The 23,591-nt window shown below is 42.8% G+C and overlaps 1 protein-coding gene and 1 pseudogene across 1 annotated transcript in view; one reads left to right on the top strand and one right to left on the bottom strand.

Annotated features, from left to right (window-relative positions):
• The window catches only part of ST8SIA1 (ST8 alpha-N-acetyl-neuraminide alpha-2,8-sialyltransferase 1), a 133,991-nt gene extending 127,833 nt beyond the window's left edge, over nucleotides 1–6,158 (bottom strand). Inside the window, exon 1 of the mRNA XM_008140483.3 lies at nucleotides 5,870–6,158. Within this exon, the coding sequence (XP_008138705.1) occupies nucleotides 5,870–6,105 (236 nt within the window). The 5' untranslated portion in view covers nucleotides 6,106–6,158. The remainder of the gene's footprint in view (nucleotides 1–5,869) is intronic.
• Nucleotides 6,159–14,865: 8,707 nt separating this feature from the next.
• Nucleotides 14,866–22,432, top strand: LOC114231148 (mitochondrial fission factor-like; annotated as a pseudogene).
• Nucleotides 22,433–23,591: the final 1,159 nt, after the last annotated feature.

The following is a 23,591-nucleotide window of genomic DNA, read 5'->3' as shown; positions in this document are numbered from 1 at the left end:
AGTGAGACTTTCAAGGATATTGGTGAGAATGCCAAAAAAAAAAAAGGGAAAAGGACCAGTCAGAAATTAAGCATACACTGACTGAAATAAAGAATAATATACAGAGATTTAACAGTAGACTAGAGGATCCCAAGAAAACCTATTCGAAGAAATAATGACAGAAAACTTCCTGGTGAAAGAAACAGACTTACAAATCCAGGAAGCACAGAGAACCCCAAACAAGAGGAACCCAAAGAGGACCACACCAGGACACATCATAATTAAAATGCCAAGGGCAAAAGACAAAGAGAGAATATTAAAAGCAGTTAGTTACCTACAAGGAAGTGTCCATACAACTGTCAGCTGATTTCTCAACAGAAACTATGCAGGCCAGAAGGGAGTGGCAAGAAATATTCAAAGTGATGAATAGCAAGAACCTACAACCAAGATTACTCTACCCAGCAAAGCTATCATTTAGAATTGAAAGTCAGATAAAGAGCTTCACAGATAAGAAAAAGCTAAAAGAGTTCATCACCACCAAACCAGTATTATATGAAATTTTGAAGGGTATTCTTTAAGAAGAGGAAGAAGAAGAAAAAGGTAAAGATAAAAAATATGAATAATAAAGTGGAACAAATATATATCTATCAACAATTGAATCTAAAAAACCAAACAAATGAAAAATCTGATGAACAGAATAAACTGGTGAATGGAATAGAATGAGGGGCATGGAAATGGAACAGACTAATGATTCTCAGAGGGAAGGGAGTGTGGGGGGCTGCGGGAAGAGATTAGACAAAGATCTTATATGCATGTATGCATTACCTATGGACACAGACAATAGGGTGGTGAGGGCCTGGGGTGGGGTGGGAACCGGGTAGAGGGAAGCTGGGGTGGGGGGAGTCCTCTGTAATAATCTCAACAATAAAGATTAATTTTTAAAAAACACATATATTCTCAGCATTGTCAGGCAACACACTAGCCTAAACAGATTTGTTCAAGATCTACTAATAACCAATGAGGCAGTAGTTCCCATATACCCATGTCTCAATTTAAACTGTTATTTACAAATTTCGTAATGTTCTTTTGGATTGGATTTTGCTCTTTGTTGTCTTGGAATGCTTCCTCTTTCAGAATTGCTCTTCTACAGTTCAATAGTTTTCTATATAACTTTTCTCCTTATTTGCTCATTTGCCTGTGCACTTTCAGACACACCATTTGAAGCTTGTTTTGGTCTTTTCTATAATCATACACAATGAATAAACTCCTATTCTTACCTCTAACCTTTACTCATGTGCTAGGCCTAGGCTGGGGAAACGAGCTATTTCTTATTTTACTCAAGGGTTAACTTTACAGGTTCCCAATATAACTGAAATCTGTTGGATCTGCCATCAGCAGCCTAAAGCAAGGATTGACCATGCTCTAATGGGACTCCTGGCCAATTCTTACCTTATCCCATGGACCCTATCAGGTTAACTTGTCTAAGCACAGCCCAACTTGTTTAATTACTCCAAAACTCCTTTGCACTCGCTTGCTTTTTTCTCGATTCCTTTATTCTAATGCTAACCGTGTCGAGTCACACTCGACATCCGAGTGCAAAAGGTTAATGTAACACTTTGGTGTTTTCAACCCTTGACCACCATATTCTATACCAAGTTAACAAGAATTTCTCCCATCGGGAAGACAGAAGTGTTTTTCATTGTGACCAGGATGGTCTCACTTTCAAATTCTCAGATAGAGAACAATAGAGTTGTAGCACAACCCGAAGTGCTACCTGCTGTTATAAAAATGGCACACACAAATCAGCAGGTATTTGCAATGGATCCCTTGTTAAAGCAGAACCAAATGCTACTAACTGTACCCTCCAATCCCTAAATAGCTCTAGTACCTGCAATACAACTTTGCAGATACAGACTTTACAAAACTGCAACAGAACCATTCTTTCCCCATCTAAGGGAAAAACAAGAAGACACTACCCGGGATGCAATACATCGGCATTGCCATCAATCACTAATTGATTAAATCATATCTCCCTAGACCCCACTAAACCTAATGATGCTAATGGATATCTTTGCTTACCCAAAGGACTTATGTTTCTAGGACAAACACCCCAAAGTGGAATAGCTCAACAATACATTGATCCATCTTCAACCACAGGAACAGAGACAATCGGCTGCCCCACATCCCCAGAGCAAACTGTTCAGATTTATTGTCCTCACAAAAGGTGCAAAAGGGCTATAGATTTACTTGTTCTAGGCCTAACAGCCTTAATTGGAAGCCTAATTAGGCTAGCAGAGAGCATTACCTACAGTGCTGTTCCAGCCAAAAATATCACTGCTTCAATGACCACTATTGCTACTACTAATGGCAGAGACTTAAGATAATTATTTCAATCAATAAATTCAATAGCCAAGATGGTCACTGATAACCACATAGCATTAGATTACTTATTAGCTTCCCAAGGAGGGGTATGTACCCTAGCAAACACCTCGTGCTGTTTTTACATCAATAGTACTGGCCAAATTGAAGCAGACGTTCAAACCATTTTAAAACATGCCACTTGGCTATGGAATTTTAATCTAGAAGGCATGAAAGATATTATTTGGAATACAATTAAGCAGGCATTTCCCAATTTAACTTGGTTCTTACCGTTGTTAGATCGACTAATAACTCATACTTCTCTGCATCTTTGGTCCCTGCATAATGAACAAACTAACAACTTTTCTTTCCTCCCAGATACAGGCAATACATCTACAAATGATGATTCAACAAGGCTATCAGCTCATACATCAAAATCCATTGGACCAGGCTACACGGCACTTCCACTCCACCCCAATCTAGCTACCCCAGACAGAGAGCAAGGGATAGCAGGCCAACACAGCTCCATGTCCAATTCCACAGAAGTAGAGTCAGAAGCCAGACTAGCATCCCTCAACTTCCCAAACGAATTTGACCGATATCACTTGAAGGGGGGAATGTTAGAGTAGGTAGCTAGACAGACATGAATGGGGATAGATGGCTAAGACCAAGGGGAAGGCATGGGAGATGCTTACACAAGAATTAAGAGTTAGCAGACCCAAGACTGAGGAAGCTGAAGACTTGAAACCCCCTCCAGGATGTGGTCTAACAGAGAGTAACATCCAGGTGGGGTAGCTTTGAAACCTGAGGAGGTATTTTTCTTTTTTTTCCCCACAACCCAATTCTAGGGTATAAAATTTAAAATGTTCAAAGGAGCAGGGCACTTGGTTTTGCGTCAACCAGCTAACCTGTTTGCTGTATGTCTACATGTATTTCTTTTTCTTGCAAGTAAACTCTTGCATGCTTTGCTGCTATTTGGTACTGTCTCTTGTTTGAATTCTTTCCTACAAGCAAGACAAGAACTGGGTGCACAAGAAACCACCTCTAACATCCTGTCTAATATTTAGAAAACATACACTACTACTTGCATACTAAAAATACAGATGGTAAAATAAACACACACACACGCACACACACACACACACACACACACACACACACACACTGGATTTTTGCAAACGTGAGAGTAAAAAACAATTTAACTTAACAAACCATGATACTTTTACTATCGTTTAAAACACCTTGTCCCTGTTTATTCGCTTAAATGTAAGGGGTGTAAGGGAGTGTGGGTAGAATATGGACCAATAAAAGTTTCTCTACAAATATGACAGGTGAAATATTCCAAATTCATATAGGCTGGCAAGCTGTTCTTATTTAAGCTGTAACATATAACATATATCATTTATAAAAATTATAACACTATTGACTGCTATTTATCATCAGGTGTGTGTGTGTTTTTTTATTTAAACCTTATACCAACCCTGCAAGGTATGTTATTATTTCATTTATAAATAAGGAAACGGAGACTCAAAGAGATAGAGTAACTTGACAAAGATCCTCTGCTGTTTATCTGATCATGGCATAGTCAGTCTAAAAATTCAGGCTTCTTCTCTGAAGCACACGCGCTTTTCAATAAGGAGCAGTGCCTCTTACACCATTTTACAGCACTAACTTGGAGGGATAAGTGTTTAGGCAGTTTGTACGGTGTTTGCATTTCAGTAAGTAATTCTCTGCACATAGAGACAAGACCAAATGGCAGCCAAACAACCAAAGATTACTCCAGGCTACAGATAGCAAAGGGCAAATGTGTCTCAGAAAACTATCCGCCTGTGTGTCTCAGAATATGAAGTATTTTCCACTTGATTATGTTTTCCAAAAGAAATCTATTCTCTAACAGAGCTTCATTATTCCTCCTCCTATACAAAAAAAAAAAAAAAAAAAAAAAAAAGGACTCTTTCATTGCAAACCAATGGGACGCTCTTAACTCATTTCCTTATATTACATGAAAGTGCTTTCGTCTTTAGAGAAAAGAATTGCTGGGTGCTACACCTTTTGAGTGCTTTTGAGTCCAACAATCAACACTGTGGAGGTGAGGGAAGGTAAATCCTTATATCCTTTTAAGGGAGAGGAGTGATTTTAAACTTAATGAAAGCAGAAGTCTAAAAAGAGAGAGAAAATAGAAGTCTTCCCTCCCAGTTTAAAGGAGAATTTAGCAACCTTCCCTGAAAGAATTGCCTAATTCTTTGACCTTCTTTCCAGAACCAGGCCTGAGATGAAGGAGGAAACCGTATGTTTTTAAAGTGCTTTTTAAAAAATTTATAGATGTTTCTGAACATTTGGAACAGTCATGACAAATGTTTAAGTTGGCTCTCACCTGCCCATGAACTGCCTGAAAGGTCCTGTGCAGAGCATAGGAAAGCACTCCCCATCCAGACCACTACAATCACCGGAAGCGCCAGCCACAGCATCCTCAGCCCCAGGGACTGAAGGTGAAAGGGGCACCTGCCGGGGTGGAAGCACCAGAGTGTCCTCCAACATGCCCTGGGAAATGGAAAGAACGTGGGAAGCAGTTCTGTCTTCCCTCCAATCCATAGGCAACCCCTGCTGCCAAGAACTTATTTTTAGATACTTAAGCTGAAATTCCCAGAAAGGAAGGAAAACTACAACCTCTGAGGGATCCTCAGAGTTCTGGTATCCAACCTGGTTATAGGTGTGTGTGTTTTGTTTTTGTTTTTGTTTGTTTTTGTCTGTTTTCTGAGGTCAAGTCCCTCCCTAAAGCAATCTCCCATCCTTCAGAAGGCTTCCCCAGTCTAAGCCCAGAGAAAGATCTGGGAGCTGTCGAGCTTTCGTGATGCGTTTCCCAGCAGGGACACTTCCAAGGTAGTTGACCTTGGAGAAAGGATCCTCCTGAAGACTCAGTTTGTGGTTGGTAAGATGGGGTTAATAGCTGTTACTGGAAAGTTGCTGAGACTTCAACATTAAAAATCACACAGTACCGGCTCTTAGTAGGGCCTCAGTTAAGTGCCCTGTGTTTGTGATAGGCACACTGCACAAAGCCACTGGATCCTGGCTGAGTGTGCATGTTTGCATTGCCCAAGACTTGGCCACCACTCCCTCATCAGTGACTTATGTTGCCAACCATTCACCTCACCTCATTAAAACACAGCCTACCTGCTTCTAGTTCTCGACAGCTTCAGATGTCTGCAGAGCCCAAGAGAGGCATTCTCATTAAGTGCAAGGCACAAAGTTCGCCTGGGTCCCCCTTCCCGCCAGTTATCACCAAACCGTAGGCTACAAATCAGACTTGGGCAGAAATGCGTACAGGCTTTTCACACGGGCAAAGCAGGTGTCTGCCTCTTTCTGGAGGTAAAGGGTGGTTAGAGCTCCTGACTCCAGTGTCCGGGTTAGGAATTGGGAAGGAAGGACTGGCTGAAAGGGATGCCTCTGCGAGGCGGTCCTCGCTAGTGACCCTGCCCTCCGCGCCCTGGGAGGAAAGGACACGAGCCGGGAGGAGCCACGAGGGCAGGAGTACCTGAAAAGTCTGGCCGCCGTCTGGTTCCTCTTCCACGCCGTGCCCTGTTGCAGCACCGCCTGCACGATCTCCTTCTCGTTGGGCAGCCGGTAGACCGGGAAGATGTAGAGCCAACAGAGGACCACGACGCAGAGGGCGCTGGCTCCGACCGGCAGCCGGGTCCGCGGGAACTTCCACGCCAGGACAGCCATGGCCCCTCTGGACGTGTGCCGCCGGGCCCGCCCGCAGGGGCTCATCGCAGCCCCAGGGTCCCGGGGGGCAGGAGGGGTGTAGGGGGGGGCGCGGCGAAGACCAGAGCCTCAGCACAGCGCTAAGCGAAGTGGCCCCCCAATGCACACACACCTTTCGCTTTCTTGCACTCGCACAAACGCTTCTTCGGCCCCCACGGCCCCAAAGGTCAGAGTAAGGATTGTTGTTGTTGTTTTTTAAATGCAACTTTTTCAAGGATTTCTTTCTAGGGGAAGTGGCCGGGGGGCAAGTCACGACCTACGGTCATGGTTGCTTCCCCTGAAGAAGGCGGGCGCCGGGTCCTCCGCCCGCGCGGAGAGCGGCGGCGACCAGTGGCCCCCGCGGGTTCTGCAGCATCACTGTCGCCCGCGGCGCGGGGCCGGGGAGCGGCTCGGCTCCCTCCCAGACATTTGGCCCGCGGCGTCCCCTTCCGAGAGATGCTCCTGCGCCCTTCGCCGCCTCTCCCCGCCTCCCGCGCAGCTGCGCCGCCAGGCACCCCCCCCCCCCCCCCGCCCCGCCCCAGACGCGCTCTCCGCGCCACGCCAAGTCCTTGGAAATTTCCACGGCGGCCCGGGACCGCTATCCTGCCCCGGGCCCCTCCGCCTCGCCAGCCAGGACCCTCGCTCCCCGCCCCTCCCGGAGAAGAAAAGAACTCGCTCTCATCAGTTAATTCAGCAGCGCGCCGCAGCCTTCCGCTGCGCCCCGGACTTCGCAGACAAACGCCCGGGGATTGGTGGAAATCAAGGTCCCCCTCCCTCCCCCCACTCGCAAAATTGCCTTCTCCGACCCGTTCAGATCCGCGACGCTCGGCTGGAGCGCGCGCCCCTCTCCCGCCCTTGCTCTCTGGAGATAGAGGCAAACAATAAAAACACAAAACAAAAACACCACTACCCCCCAAAAAATATATATATAAATATCCCTCAGTGTGACCGAGACGGGCTGATAACCTGACCCTTGGACACGCAGCCGGTCTGCAGGAACTGTCCCCCTGGTCTCTCTCTACCTGGTTGGTTATCTACCCGCAGTGAGATGCGAGAAGGCCGGAGGAGATTTATCACCCCTGTGCTCCCACCCCCCGGTACCGGGTCCGGGAGCCGCAGCTACAACCAGCAACCGTGCGCGCGCGCGCGCGTGCACACAGACACACACCGACGCTCACGGGCCCGCGCGCGCGCGCGCACGAGGAGGTGCGTGCACATCGCGGTCCTCCGCCTCGCCTCCGCCCTGCAGGGGAAAGCTCTGCTGCATCCAGATGTGCAGCCAGGCAGCTGGTGGCCAAGCACGCAGACCTCCCGACGTGACAATGCTTTGGAGGCGCGGCCGTCAACTCCACCTTTTGCATGAAAGGTCCCTTGTTCTTAGATGTCTTTCTCACTCCGCGCACTAGTTCATCGCCACCTTGGAAAAGTGCCACCCGCCTGGACCCGCGGAGCGGAGGGACCCAACGTTAGCCATTTATGCTTGCCTAGGCGGCCGACGCACAGCTCGGATACCTCCTAGCGGTTGTTTGTGTCATTTGGTGAAGCATCTTGTCAAGCGCCAAGTGTGCAAGGACAAAGGAGAAAGGCGGCTGCCCACTAAGCAGGTTGGCTTAGTCATCGCGAAACCAAAATCTGAGGCCTGAGGTCCAGTTTGCAGCACCCAGTGCAACCTGCACTGACCGCTATGCGGCCTGCTCTCTTTCCCCAGCATCTTTCACCACAAAAAAAGTGCAACTTAAGAAAGTTAGTTACCAAAAAAAAACAAAACACAAAAAACAAACACCCACCTTCATTTCATTCTTCCAACACTACCATGCTCTCTCAGGAGCATGACACTGAAAAGCAGAAGTTTGCAACCATAAACTATGCCTCTTTGGGATATTGATTATTTTAAACTGGTTATTTTTTAAGGCCCAGAAAGCTCTGTGAAGAACTTTTAACCTTCCTTCTAACTGCTAAAAGAATTTAAGATGGAAGGCGGATGCCAGGCTTTGGGAAGGAACTACCACCACAGACAGTAGTTCACCTTCCTATGACCCCTACCTTCCTCTCCTTCGTCCGGAATGACACATATGCCTCATATTGCCTTACTGTCTTTGTATGCTCATGCTTATGTGAATTCCTGTGTGTATTAAATTTGATTTTTTTCTCTCCTGTTAATCTGTCTTATGTCGTTTTAATTGTTGGGCCAGTCTTAAGAACCAAGAGAGGAAGGGGGGATTATCCCCTCCCACACAACCCACTGCCCTCCACCTGAAGCATGACCCACAAATCTCTCTTATGTAGGTAGATCGGTAGAGAGGGGAAATCCTGAAGTTCTCAAATTACATCTTAACCACAGTGGAACCTAATAAGGATTCTTTGAAATGAAGATCACCTGAAGTCCTGCAAAGTACTTGTAACCAACCCAACCTCTTCTGCTCTGGAAATAGAAGGGAGACCGAGACATGGGAAACCTTTTGCCTAGTTGCCAGGGCTCTGGATAAAGCATCTGCCTCCTTTGTTCCTATAATTTAAATAAAACACAAACCACCCCAATTTTTTCTTTTCTTCCCCAAGTTCAAGGGATACTTGTAGAGTAAATAACAAATAAATAATCTCACAACCCAAAATAAGACATGTTGAACTTATAAAGGGGCTATGTAAATGTTTCCCCATTAAACCTTATAAAAATACACCCAAGTCATGTCTTAAACTGAGAGACTTCTGTGATGGAAAGTGCTGTTTTGCCTTCTGAAAACTAAAATTCTCCTACTCTTGTTGACTCTTGCCCCACCCTACAATCCAACCTCCTTCCTGCTTTTCCTTAGCATGAACACCGAATCTAGTCAAGCCATTGCCTGCCCCCTCCAAAGTCACCTGGGCATCACTTTTGTCACTGTTTTGTGGTACACCTTCTTTCTTCCACGGGATGATTTTTCTCCCTCCAGACAAATCCAACGCATCATTCAAAACCAGCCCAACTAGCTAGGCATTTCTCTCTCCATGTGTTCCCAAACCAAGAAAAACACAGGCTTTATGGGGTAGGAACGCAATAAGTGTTTGTGGATTCTGCTTCTATCCCCTTTGACCTTCTCTTCTGAATGTCAATAGTATTTGCTGATCCGACCGTTGATAAAGCATTTAGGTATGTTATGTTATTAACATTGTTCATATGTAACTGTCTCATCAACTGGGCTGGAAAAGTATTTGGTCTCTTATTTCAAATGACAAGCCTGTGATTTTTTTTTCTTTTCTTTTCTCTCTCTCTCTCTTTTTTTTTTTTAATCTAAATGAGGACTCCACGTGACATGCCTACAAATCTAAAGGAAGAGCAGGAATAATATTTTACATTTTATTCATATTCCTCCAAGTTCCAATTCGGACTTATGCACATATGTATTCAACAAATAATAGTTGCTTGATTATTTCCTTGATAAATTTGAAGGCCTCAAATTTATGCAGGCTATTGCTAAGGCAGCACTGTTTAAGAAAAAGTATATACTCGCACAGTTTAATGTTTTAAATAAAATATTTTACCTGATACTTAGCTATCTGGTTTATATAACTTCTAGTAGATAGTTTATGTATTGTTTTATACTTCTGCATCTGAGTATACATACAGGGTTTGCTCAGGAATTAAACAACTTAAAAAATTTTTTTCAATCTTTATTATTGAAAGTATTACAGATGTCCCTCTTTATCCCCCATTTGATCCTTTCTAGCCCACAACAGCCCCCCCCCCCCAGGCCTTCACCCACTATTGTCTGCGTTCATGGGTTATGCATATACTGTATATATACAAGCTCTTTGGTTGATCACTTTCCACCCACCCACGCAATCCCGCTTTCCCTCTGAGATCCCACAGTCTGTTCCATGCTTCTATGTCTCTGGATCTATTTTTTTTTTTTCATCAGTTTATTTTGTTCATTAGATTCAACAGATGAGTGAGATCATGTGATACTTGTCTTTCTCTGACTGGCTATTTCGCTTAGTATAATACTCTCCAGGTCCTTCCATGCTGTCTCAAAGGGTAACAGATCCTTCATTTTCACTGCTGCATGGTATTCCATGGTGTAAAAGTACCACAGCTTTTTTATTTACTCATCTGCTGATGGGCACTTGGGCTGTTTCTTGATCTTAGCTACTGTAAATTGCACTGCTATGAACATAGGGGTGCCTATATTCCTTCTGATTGGATCTACTCCTAGAAGTGGGATCACTGGATCAAATGGCAGATCCATATTTAATTTTTTGAGGAAACACCATACTGTTTTCCATAATGGCTGCACCAGCCTGCATTCCCACCAGCAGTGTATTAGGAACTAAATAACTTAAAACTCTATAAATGTTTATTTACTGAACTAGCACACATAATGTACAAAGCTACTTTATGACATAAGTAAACTTGATGGGCAGTGAATCTGTGATATCAGAGTTGTAATGAAAGCCGGTGTAAGAGATAGAACCACCACAGCACTGAAGCCATGGAGAAGAGAGGACAAGCACCACCTTTCTTTGAAATGTGGAGAGAGAACACCAGAAAGATGACCAAGTGAATGGGACACACACAATTTTGAGGGGCTTCTGAGGCTTTCAGGTAGAAATATCCCCTCGGCAGGGAGCTATTTGTATCTGGAACTCGGAGGAGAGGTTTGGACATAACATCAGGTGTCCCCCAAAATGTGTACACACACTTTGAAAAATTATAAAGGCAGTGTTTATTAAAATACAATTCATTGTCAAAATGGAGCTATCAGCTATTAAAGCGTGTATATATTTTTTAGACACCCTGTATATATTTGGAAATTATGGGCCTGTAGGTGGTGGGTGACTTAGATGAAATTGTTTAGTGAAGGAAAACACAGGAGGAGAGGACAGTGGTCAGGACTGAGCTATGAATACCCAGCATACAGTTGGCCAGATATAAGAAAATTCATGTGCAAAAGAGTTGAAAAAAGGTAGGCCTCAGAGGTGGAATAAAAACCCAGGGAGTATGGTGCCACCGAAAGTAAGAGAATAAAATACTGAATGAGGGAAGACATAATCAATGGTGTAAAAAAAGGAAATATTATTCCCCTTCATGTTATATGTATTTTTGAGGTGATCCAAGGAGTCTGGTGATGGTCTGGTTGGAATATCAAAATTTTGTGAATAGATAGTTAATAATTTTGAAAATAAATAGTTTTAACAAAGTATGTTGGGGACAAAATGAGTCCTTTGGATTACAGCAACAGTCCCATGATGTCCCAAAAGGCTACTTCAGATGCATGAAGTATAAAAAGGAGGAAGAGTAGGAGGAGGGAAGCTAAAACTTACTGAGACACTAAGTTTGACACTTAGCATCCTTTAACTCATCTAATGCCCCAGCAGCTCTCTGGGACACGTGTTGTTATGCCAATTTTTCAAAGGAGCAATTTGAGGCAGATAGAGGTTAAACACTTTACATCATTTTATTCTTTATCAAGGTCTGCCTTAAAATATCATGAGAAAAACCTTTTACAAATGGATAGGTCCCTTACAGAGTAACCCTAAGCAACAGAACTGAAGGGGCTTGGGGTATTGTTCTTCCCACATATTCAGAGAGGGATTCGTAAAAGTGTGTTAATCTTTTTACACTAAAAAGAATATATCATTGATTAACTTTATGAAAATATTCATCTTTACTTTAAGTTTAAAAAATCCTAGGTCCCTAGGTTTGGGGTAGAGAGAATGAAGCATTTATTCCAATTGGCTAAGTTCTGCCAATTCTCTGCATGTCTTTAGAATCTAATATTCCCTTTTTGTTGCCATCTCAATTCTGCTTCTGATTTCTTTTGGTCTCCTAACATAGTCCTTGCCCACAGTCTTTTCACTCATACATCTTGTGTACCACTGACATATTTTTCTTTATAAGAAACTCTTTTAATCATACCATCCTGCACTTAAATAAGGACTCCCAATTACCCTCATATGTGTATCTAAAATCCATAGCTTAGCAAGCAGGATGTACCACAATTTCACCAATCCTTATGCTCAGTCGTACATCCCCATGCAAACAAGTGCCTCTAACCAAGTCATTCCACTCATGTCCCTACCTTTCTTTTGCTTACTCCACTTCATTTGAAATTGTGTCTCCCTTCCTCTGCCTATACTCCAGATCTCTCCCATCTTCGGATCCCATCCTTGAAGGTTTCTTCTGTATGTTTCTTTTCCCCCCACACCATTGGAGGCCATGGTGGTCTTTCTCCTAGTGATTTCATGTCAATATCTATAAACCTCTTTTAGCAGTGCATCTAGAACTATTGCAACATAATGGGTTTGGAGTCCCACTTTGTTTTATTATCTGCATGTTAGATTTGCATGAGTTGCCTTCTCAGCTTTTACACTTAAGGGCAGGCACCAATTAAATACCAATGAAAGGCCATCTGTCTACACATTATTACTCTTTCTACTCCAGTTTTTTCTTAAGATTTTTAAATTGATATATACACACATATGTATATTACACTGTAATATGCATAGAAATTTTATTCAAGGAAAAAATAATTTATTAACAAAGTTTACTTTTTTGCATATCTAACTTTTGCTTTATATTACTTTTCTATGTTTGAATGTTTTTATCATGAGCAAGTATTACTTCTGGGAAAAAAGAGGTGGACTGATGAACAAAAATAGATCCATAGACATAGAAGCATAGAACAAAACATCAAAAACCTCAGAGGGAAGTCTGGGGAGGCTGGAAGGAGAGGGTAAGAGATCAACCAAAGGACTTATATGCATGCATATGAGCATAACCACTGGACACAGACAGTAAAGGGAGCGGGGGTGAGGGCATATGCTGGGGAGTGAGAGTGGCCAGGGAAAGGTCAATGGGGAGGGGGGGGGGAAGGAGACATATGTAATAATTTAAACAAGAAAAATTTAAATCTAAAAAAAAAAAAAGAGGTGAAGAAAAGAAAATGGTGATTTCTCAGGTCAAGGAAGAGATAAAAGGGAGAACAGAGAACTGAATAAAAGAAAGAGCTGTGAATAAAGAAGAAGAAAACAAAGGCTCTGGCCAATAGTAAAATCCGAAGTCAACATCTGGATGATGACGTGGTGGGCTAGGCTCCCCCTGTTGCTGACTGAAGCTTTAGTCTCAGTCCCACTCAAATTCTAGTTGCTGTCCTGTGTTCTGGGACAATGAAGGAGGAAGAAGATAAATTCCAGGTGGCAAGGGCTTTTCATGTATCTGCTTTCAGCTGGCAGAGGAAGCCTTTGTGTTCAAAATCTTGGCTCATCTCATAGAATGCCCATCTGCATTTTCTGCCAGGCGATGGATTTTGTGCTACAAGAGGCAAGTATCACAAGTCATTAATTATACCAGATGGTGGTGGAAGACTTAATAGACAACATAAATCTGCTGGGGAAACAAACATCAACAAATCACTTCAGGAAATAGCATCCATCCATATATCATTCAGTCACTAGTTTTGCCACAGTGGATATCAGTCATTGAAGTTGGTACAATAGCCATAAATTAAGTAAGTCATCCAGAAATCCAGATAGGAAATTCCTAATTTTATAAAATGTAAGACCCCAGAATGACCAATTTTAGGAAAAGAAATAAAATTTTCCTCTATATTTGAACAGAAATATAGCTCAGTGTGCAGCAGTCATAGTGCAGGCTGCATGGAGCCCTATGAAAACAGAACATTGATGAAGAACATACTTGTCACAGTGGCAGGTACACGGAACCTGTGACAGTTACCCTTCTGAGTAGAAAATGATACTACACTAAGGTGCCAATAATGAGATCAAAAGTTATATGTTGAATCTTTTGGTAGGCCAATTTTCGTTGTCTGTTTGTTTTCAGCCTACATTGTAAATTTGCCCTCAAATATGACAATAAATCTATCTCTATTGCTGGAAAGCTACTCAAATGGCTTATTCTGCAGATGGCAGGTCACTAGAATCATTTTTTAAATGAAAGAGAGCCAATCATTATGAACACAGGAGATGCCTGCAATTCCTATCAGTGGGGAAAAAAATGTTAAATATTATTTCAAGAATCTTACCTGTTGTTTTGCTTTTGATATGAGATAGAGATACCACGTAGGACCTAGTAATAGCTTACCTCCCACTATTTTCCATAGAATACTGTCTTGGTCTACCCTCCTTTCATCATGTGACCACAAACTCCTCCATCACCACCCACCACCACCATTCTTGCATTCCTCCCTGCTCCCTGCTGATGCTCCTTTGCCCCCAATACCTCCTGCTGGAGCCTGTGGGCAGTGGCCCTCACCAGGGACCCTCCAATTGTCCCAGGGGGTCAAAAGTAGCTCTAAATCCAGTATGTGTACATTGAAGCAAATTAAAGGACTTCATATGAAGCACAGAAGCAAATAGTGCCAAATAGGAAGTAGTAATGGTACACATTTCTGGAAAAGCAATTTCCATGTTATTATTTATACCTCCCCAAAAGTTCAGATGTGTAGGGGAATTGTTGAGTAAAGTGAACTACAGGGTAGTAGTATTTTAATAGCTATTATAGACATGTATTTACTATATTAAAAAATGAGTAGCCCTAGCAGGTTTGACTCAGTGGATAAAGTGTTGGCCTGTGGATTGAAGGGTCCCGAGTTCGATTTTGGTCAAGGGCACGTATCTCAGTTGCAGGCTCCTCATCGGCCCAGGCCCTGGTTGGGCAAGTGCAAGAGACAACCAATTGATGTGTCTCTCTCACATCAATGTTTCTCTCTGTCTTTCCCTCTCTCTTCCACTCTCTGAAAATCAATGGGAAAATATTCTCGGGTGAGGATTTAAAAATAAATAAGAAAAAAAATGAGTAAAAGAAAACCAAGCGACACACCAATAGGATGAGTGAATGGGGCAGCATTTCCTTCTCACACTGCTGCTGAGATGGTGGGAATTAAAGGAATCCTATCTAATAAAAGAGTAATATGCAAATTGACCAAGACACAAGATGGCCACCCCCATGTGGTCAAAGATGGCTGCCCCCATGTGGACACAAGATGGCCGCCACAAGATGGCCTGCAGGGGAGGGCAGTTGTGGGAAGTTAGGGGTGACCAGGCCAGCAAAGGAGGGTAGTTGTGGGGGAACAAGGCCTGCAGGAGAGGGCAGTTGGCAGGGATGAGGCCTGCAGGGGAGGGCAGTTGGGGGGGATGAGGCCTACAGTGGAGGGCAGTTGGGGAGGACCAGGCCTGCAGGGGAGGGCAGTTGGGGGTGGGGGGAACCAAGCCAGCAGGGGAGGGCAGTTGGGGGACCAGGCCTGCAGGGGAGGGCACTTGGGGGGACCAGGCCTGGGGGGGAGGGCAGTTGTTGGTGATCAGGCCAGCAAGGGAGGGCAGTTGAGGGGGACCAGGCCTGCAGGGGAGGGCAGTTGGGAGCCAGCAGTCCTGGATTGTGAGAAGGATGTCTGATCACCCATTAGTGGGATTGGGTCTAAACGGGTGGTCAAACAACCCTCAAGGGGTCCGAGATTGGAGAGGGTACAGGCTAGGCTGAGGGACAAACCCCACCCCCGGGCACAAATTTCATGCACCAGGCTTCTAGTTCAGTATAAAATGGGATATACCTACTAGTAAGGTATTGGTCAGCTAATGTGGATCCATTAAAATTAAAGGCAACACCACAAATGCTGATCTGGAACAAGAATTCCAAGGAGGAGTTCCAAATGCTACTGTGATTATGCAGGTTCCAAAGAGGGAATAATGAAGACATTCCATTTTCAAGACCAGAAGACCTTGACCTCTGGCACTAAAAATCTTTAAACTTCTGGCACTAAAAACACCACCTCCTGTACTTGACCTAAGTGGAAGACCACTAGATATTCTGGATTCAGAAAGACTTCCTCCAAACCCTCAAAATGAAGAAATCCATGCAGTTGGCAGGCTAAAAAGAGAGCGCTCTATGAGTGAAAATGCTGCTTCCCCAAACAGACAGCTGGTCAGAACTGACTCCATGTGTCACAGGTCAGATTTTGTACCAAGAAATAAGATTTCAAGGTTCCAAGCACTGAATTCTGCACCAGGGTACACCGTAAGAAGACTAAGTGAAATACATTGTCAAAGCCCTGTGTTGAGTGATGGGTCTATGGCCATCATTTCCAGTCCTCACAATGAGAATGTCAGGTATGGCATCTCAAATACAGACACCATTGAAGGAACTTTAGATGACATGACTGTTGTACGTGCAGCCTCATTAAGACGACAGATAATCAAACTAAATCGACGTCTACAACTTCTAGAAGAGGAGAACAAAGAACGTGCTAAAAGAGAGACTGTCATGTGTTCAATTACTGTAGCATTCTGGCTGCTTAATATCTGGCTCTGGTTTCGCCGCTAGAGATAACCTCAACTCCAACTGAGCCACCCCACCAAGGCTAACTTTAAAAAGGAAGGAAGGAAGGAAGGAAGGAAACTGTCATCTTTTGAATTTGTCTAGTTCAGGATTAAACATTAAAAGAACTCACCATAGTCGCTCATGAAGAAGAAATATGTTCTAATGATCTTGCTAGCTTGCCCTGGGGATTACAAAAAATCATATGTTAGTTCTTTTCCATACACTTGTCATTATAATATTTTTAGCACTTGACGTTTCCATTGTGAGTCAAAGGAATAACTTTTAAAGTAAATAATAGTATTAATATAGTCATGTGCTACACAATGATGTTTCAGTCAACAAAGGACCACAGATACCACGGTGGTCCCATAAGATTATCCTGGAGCAGAAAAATATCCTATCCCCTAGTGATGGCTATGTCCTAAAGTCTTGGCACAAGGCATTACTATTTTGGCTGGGTCTCAGCTTATGAGGAGGAATGCTATCAGCTAGAAATGCCTGGAGGCACTCACCTGGGCCGGTTTAGTTTCCCACAGACTTCTTTCTAAACCAGTGTTACAACTGGACTGGCCTTGTGTTTCTGATTAGCATAACTGATGCCCTTCAGCTACAGCCATCAGGAAATTGATTAAAAGAAAATAACTTATTAGTTGCAGGCCCCTAGTTGACAGGTGAGGGAAGGACGAACATGGACTGTACAGAAGTTTCTAGAGGCCAAGCCTGGGAAAAGTATCTATTCCTCCATCCACATTCCATTGACTAGAATACAGTCATATTACCCCATCTAACTACTAGGGAGGCTGAAATTTAATTTAAATATAACTTAACTGTGTGGCCAGGAGAAAAAGAAAACAGGTCTTGGAGAGGATATAGTGATGTTCATCATGCAGGTCTGATAAGTAAAATAAAAAATCATTTTTAGAACTAGCATTGACTCAATGGGAGTTAGTTCCTGGACCAAGTAAGATTGGCAAATACTTCTAGAGTTTTGTGTGTTTTGGGGTGAAGGAAGCAGCATTTCCACAAGATTGTCAGACAAGGGAAATAATAAGAAAGAAGATGGAGCATTCTCTATTTCTCTAGAAAATAAAGAAGGCGTTCTCCTGTAAAGGCTGGAAGCAAAAGTGAAAACTAAACTCGCCAATGAAAGGTAATTTAGGTTCCCTTTTCTTTTAAGTCTATTTGGGTTTAGCTTTATTTCCCATAATTGCTCAGTCATTCAGATGGTCTCCCCTGTCAGAAGGTGTCTGAGTGTGGAGTTGAAAAGGAACTTGGGGTAGGGGCTCTGGGCCTGTGTGCCTGGCCATCCCTGACCTCTGTGAGGCTGTTTCTTTTCTTTTCTTTCTTTTTTAAATATGTTTTTATTGATTTTAGAGAGGAAGGAAGAGGGAGCAAGAGAGAGAGAAACCTCAATGATTCTCTCTGAATCATTGATCAGCTGCTTCCTGCATGTTGGGGGCGGGACTGATCCCCCAACCTGGGCATGTGACCTCCTGGTTCATAGGTCAACATTCAACCACGGAGCCATGTTGGCTGGGCATGTGAGGCTGTTTCTCATCTTGTCTGGGCACTGGGCATTTTTCTAGTATCTGCTGCTGAAACCCACAGGAAGGGAAACTAATAATAACAAACAACAACAACAACAAAAAACAACATGGTATTCATGAGAAATGCTTAACACCTTTAGTCATAAACAAGCTCTTAGAAACCACTAACAGAGACACTATAATTCAAGGGGACTGGAAAAAAAGAAAATGTAATAATACAAATGACAATTAAGGATTAAGAATATATGATGATTGAGCTGAACAGTGACAGAAGAATTTCTCTGTAATATCACACTGTCACAGGATAAAAACACTGATAGCTAATGTGTTCAGTGTTGACCTGAACTTGGTGTTGGTTGGATAGAAGAAGAACTGACTCTCTTTTCTGCTGGGAGCCTCCCTTAACCATTGCAGCCTGCCACCTGGGATGCACCCTTGTGGTTGTTCCTCTGAGAGGACTTGAAATCCCAGCCTGTGCCCAGGGAAATGAGGAGAAAGCCCCTGTTCTCTTCTGTACCAGAACCTTTTCTTGTTTTTCATGCCTCTCACCCCAGGACTTGCCCTGAAGCAGGGAAGAAGAAGTCATAGATCTAACTACATTCTCTTTCTTCCCTCTTTGACACTTACCCTGGAGATCACTCATTCTTTCCTACACAAACAGCAGCCTTCCGACCTCACAGCCTGTATCCTCCCTCTTCCTGAGATCCTAGTATGATATAAATGTCAGAGCTTCAATCTTAAGGAGTTTGAACATGTAGAAATCCTTTTGTCTCTCAACAAACCTTGCCTCTCAGGAGCCCGCTTTTACAAGAGCCCTAAAGGGGACCGTGCAATGAATATCCTATTCTGTCCTACCTCTGAAGCATTGAAACCCTGGTTCTTAGGCGAAAAGCCCCAGGACGTTGTGATCTAAAGGGAAGGAAGATTCATCATTTCACTGTGTCAAATGGATATCTATTTCACTCTTAAGGAAAACTGCTAAAAATATTGATGATGTTTCATTCCCACACATATTCTCTCAGTACCACTTGTAACAAATGTTGTCGGTATTTGGGGATATCATAACTTTCCTCTTCAGGACAAGACTAGCATCATGGATGGCTTTCAAATCCAATATAACACAATCAACATCCACTAATTACTTCTCTGGCCCTTTTTCCCAGATAAGTGTTGAGTAGTGTCCATTGTCTTGGAGCCACACTGAGAGCATGAGTTTGGTTATCTATATATATAAAAGCCTAACCGTTAAGACCGAATGACCAGAATGACTGGAATGACCGGATGACTGGTGGTAGCTATGATGCACACTGACCCAGACCTTGCTGCTGGGGCCCTGACACCCGAATCTGGTTCACGCACACCCTGAACCCATACAGGAGTTTGTTTTTGTATACCCGAAATTTACATAATGTTATTAACCAATGTTACTACAATTTAAAAAGAAAAAAAGCAATCTCAATTAGAAAATTAGGAAATATAATTGTAGCAGTTTGCTATTCTAAATTCTACTGTGAAGAATTGCTCTATGCTGGAACTCGGCAGGGCGGTGTCGCTGACTGCACTGAAGTGTCCAGTGTCTAGGTCCCCCAGTCTTGAGTGAGCAGAAGTGTTTGGGCAACCACGGGGTCAAACAGTGGGTGTGAGGAGAGAGGGAGGAGATGAGGAGTCCTCTAAACTGGTAGTTAAAGATCCGAAACAACATCCTCACTACACCCTTGTCAGAGACGTTTGCTTAGCCACGAACCATGAGGAATATTTTATACTTACATATCATGAAAACTTTTTCTGACACTTACCTAATACCAACGTCCTGATTCTTTGAGCTATATTTTTAGCTGCCTCTGAGTAATAAATTTCTTGTCACGGGAAGTATTCAAACAGAAGCTGTTGAAATATGAAAATAGATTCCTTGTTAATGTACATTTTACAAGATCTATAGTCCTGTGGGATCTCAATCCCAAAGAGCAAAAGAAAAGTGTTTTGGATATTTAAAAAAAAAAAAAAATCATGTAATTCCAAAAACGTTTTGCTCTTAAGAATGGAAAGATATCCCTAACCGGTTTGGCTCAGTGGATAGAGCGTTGGCCTGTTGACTCAAGGGTCCCAGGTTTTATTCCAGTCAAGGGCATGTACCTTGGTTGCGGGCACATCCCCAGTAGGGGCTGTGCAGGAGGCAGCTGATTGATGTTTCTCTCTCAACGAGGTTTCTAACTCTCTCTCCCTCTCCCTTCCTCTCCGTAAAAAAATCAATAAAATATATATTTTTTAAAAATAGAAAGATATTATTCAATAATTAGAAAGTGCTCTTATATGCATGCATATAAGCCTAACCAGTGGACGCAGAAAACAGGGGGGTGAGGGCATGCACGGGGGGCGGGGGGGGCCGGGGGGGGGAGGAATAAGGACACATATGTAATACCTTAATCAATAAAGAAATTTTTTTTAAAGTTTTAAAAAAAAGTGCTCTTGGTGGTTCCTCATAACATTTCCCCACATCTTTATTTTTATAACCCAACAACACAAACATCAAAGCACCTTGGCCTCCACAAAGAGTACCAACAAGAAGTTATTTTATATCAAGCCAGTAAGAGGCCATCAGAAGATTTTTTTCCACATCTGCTGAGCATTCACAGTAAATTCTTTTAGCTTCCGATGATCTAATGTGGAATAGACGCCAATGTACATCTTTGTTTTGAAAGAATTCTAGATATCTGAAATGCCACTGATTCAGGAGAACTGCAGATGCCCTGGAAACCCTCCAGCCCGCTTGCAAGTCCGTCCACCCTCCCCCCACCTCCCCTCCACCCCTCCTCCCATCCCCTAGGCGAGCCACCTCCTTCCTCTCCCAACTGCTTCATGCCCCTGGAGTAGCATCAGTAACTTCTTGTTCCTTTGCCTTTTGGGTATCGAGTTGGTATCCCAGGGGAGAAGCACTTGCTTGTTCTATTGTATCACTTGGCCTTTTTCTTTTCCTTGTAGCACAAGAGAAAGCAATATAGAAAGGATATGAAAATAAAAACAGAGGTAGCTGTGGTCACCCACATTGGTAAAATGGAGCCATAGAACTTTGCTCAGTCTTTATTGCAATGATGAACTCAGAGAGTTTAAATTGAAATGATAATTTTGCCATTACTGGTTGTGGTACTTTAGGAAAAATGATTAATTTCTTTGTGTTTCATGGAGCACATGAAATAAAAAACAAGGAGAGCAAAATTCCTCCCTCATAGAATTGTTGTGAGGATTAGAAAGTTCACAGATGTAAAGAATTCAAAGTATTGTCTGTCTATAATAAGCATGATATAAATGTCAGCTATTTTTGCTGTGGTTTGTTCAGGTAGAAATAAAGGACAAGAAAGGTGAAGCTGGAGACCTACCTTCTATTATGACTTAAGTGTATTTCTTCTTATTTGATCTTCAGAAAAGCTACTGACTTCCTCTACTCACCTCAAGGCATCCGCATTCCCCTTTTCATCGATTGCCTTTTCTCTATAGCTACCCATCAGCCAGATGAGGTGATTATTACACAGCCTATTGCTTTCTCTACTCCATACTTGGTAATTTCGCATCCCTAAAACTCATCTCATATATTTTCATAACAGATGGTGGATTATAAAATTTATACCCTAAGGTTACAGCTCACAAATTTAACACTAATAACACTGCATAAGCCAGGAACTGCCCAAATCACAGTCAATAAATAATAACCGGAGGAATTCATGCTAATAGAATTAGCTTGACCACACCCCCAAAATATAAAATTACATATATATATTACATGTCCAAACTACATGAAGTGGCTAAGATGTTTGAGAAATACTTATATTTTCACGTAATTAAAAAGTAATTTCTATGTGAAATGTGATGCTGCCCAGTTAGGCAAGATTTAAAAAAAAAACTGGCCATTTAAAATTTCCAACTTCTTTTCTCTCTAGGTGAATCCACTTTTTCAACTTGTTCAGCATTTTTGTTGTTGCTGTTCAAGGCTCCACATCTCACAGGTTTTCCACAACGATGCTGAGTGGCAGCAACAGAAGTAATAGCAGCTGAAAAATGAGTCTCGCAATGGATCCATCTGAGTCTTCAGGTCCTTCCTCACCCGGCACTTGGACATAGGACTGGCCCTGTGGGACTAAGTAAGCCTTAGTTCTTACACATGTGATGGGAGAATAGGAGAGAAATGCATGAAGTCCTGCTAATTTGAGCAAATGGGTGACTGAGAAATTACTATGAAGATTAAAGGAGATAATTATTATGAGAAGACAGTGCCATGGAAGCCAAGAGAAGTGAGGGGTTCAAGCAGAGCAGAGTGGCCAACAGTGTCCAGAGCTACTGAGATTTGAACAAGATCGTGAAAGATGCCTTTTAGCCATCTCTTGGACCTATGGTTTAGGTCATCAACCTTGTGAGTACAGTTTCAGCGGGAAGGTTGAGGTAGGAGTCAGATTTCAATGAACGAAAGACTGAATGGCAAGTGAGGAAATAAAGAGAGCAAAATATACTATTTTCTGAAGAGGTTTGTTTGACAAAGGGAAACCCAGCAGCTAAAGACTGACATGGGGAAGAGCGGGAGCATGTTTGTATGTTGAGATTAAGAAGAAATAGGCAGGAAATCTTGAATATAAAACAGATGGACTAGAATTAAGAGGAGTTTTAGGAGGAAACTGCATGGATGTGACTTAAAATTCAGGGTTGAAACACAGAAACTAGGGTGAGAAAAGAGGAGGGACAGGTAAGGTTTGAAATTGCTACTGGGAGGAAGGGGAAAGAGAGCAGACCAGAGACAGGATGAGGTCTCCTATGAATTGCTCACTGCTCCAGCAATTTGCAAGAAAAGTGTGGAGAGCCAGAATGGTCCAGAATTGGGATCTTGTCAGCTGCTATGGCAAGAAGACAGATTTTAGACTTGCCCAGCCAGACCACACACTTAGATAATTCCTTGAAATAAATCTGTGTGTGTGTGTGTGTGTGTGTGTGTGTGTGTGTGTGTAGACATAGATATAGACATAGACATAGACATATATCCTAGTGTTTTGGTTTCTCTGGTAGGACTCTAGCTGACACAGACATTAAGTAGCTTACTCAATGGTACACTGCCGGTAAGTGGTAGAGTTACTATTCTGACCTGGGTGGTCTGGGCCTTAAACCAATGCTCTTAACCCACCATCCCACACTGCCCCTCCTGTAAGTAAATTCCAGTCAAACTGAATATTCAAGACTTGGCCCTGTGGGGGAAAAACAAAGAGAAAGAAAAACAAAGCATACATGAATGAAAATAAATACAGTATAAAGGAGCTCATTGTGCATAGGGATATGCAGAGTAAAGAGAATAGCACTAGTCCCTATAGGAGAGATTTTGAATTATGTTAGGGAATAAAAATGAAGAATGTGTATTTGCTTAGAATAAGAGGGGAAAAACAGTCCATGTGGAGTGTATGACACACTTAGAAGCCCAAAGCAAATGATGTAGAATTTGGCTATGGCAAGCTTCCAAAATGAACAAAGAGCATGAAATCTCTATTAGTTATCAATCACTGCATAACAAACTGAGGTCTGAAATCAACTCCTATATCTGGGAGTTATGCTGGCTGTCCGGGGTTGGTGGCCTCTTTTTAAGGTCTCTTCAGATGGCCCATTTGAGCATCTTCGAAACATGGGGG

The sequence above is a fragment of the Eptesicus fuscus genome, chromosome 7 (assembly GCF_027574615.1).
Source record: "Eptesicus fuscus isolate TK198812 chromosome 7, DD_ASM_mEF_20220401, whole genome shotgun sequence".
NCBI classification, from domain to species: Eukaryota; Metazoa; Chordata; class Mammalia; order Chiroptera; family Vespertilionidae; genus Eptesicus; species Eptesicus fuscus.
Note: the sequence above shows the minus strand (reverse complement) of the source record. Positions and strands in the feature narration are given on the sequence as shown.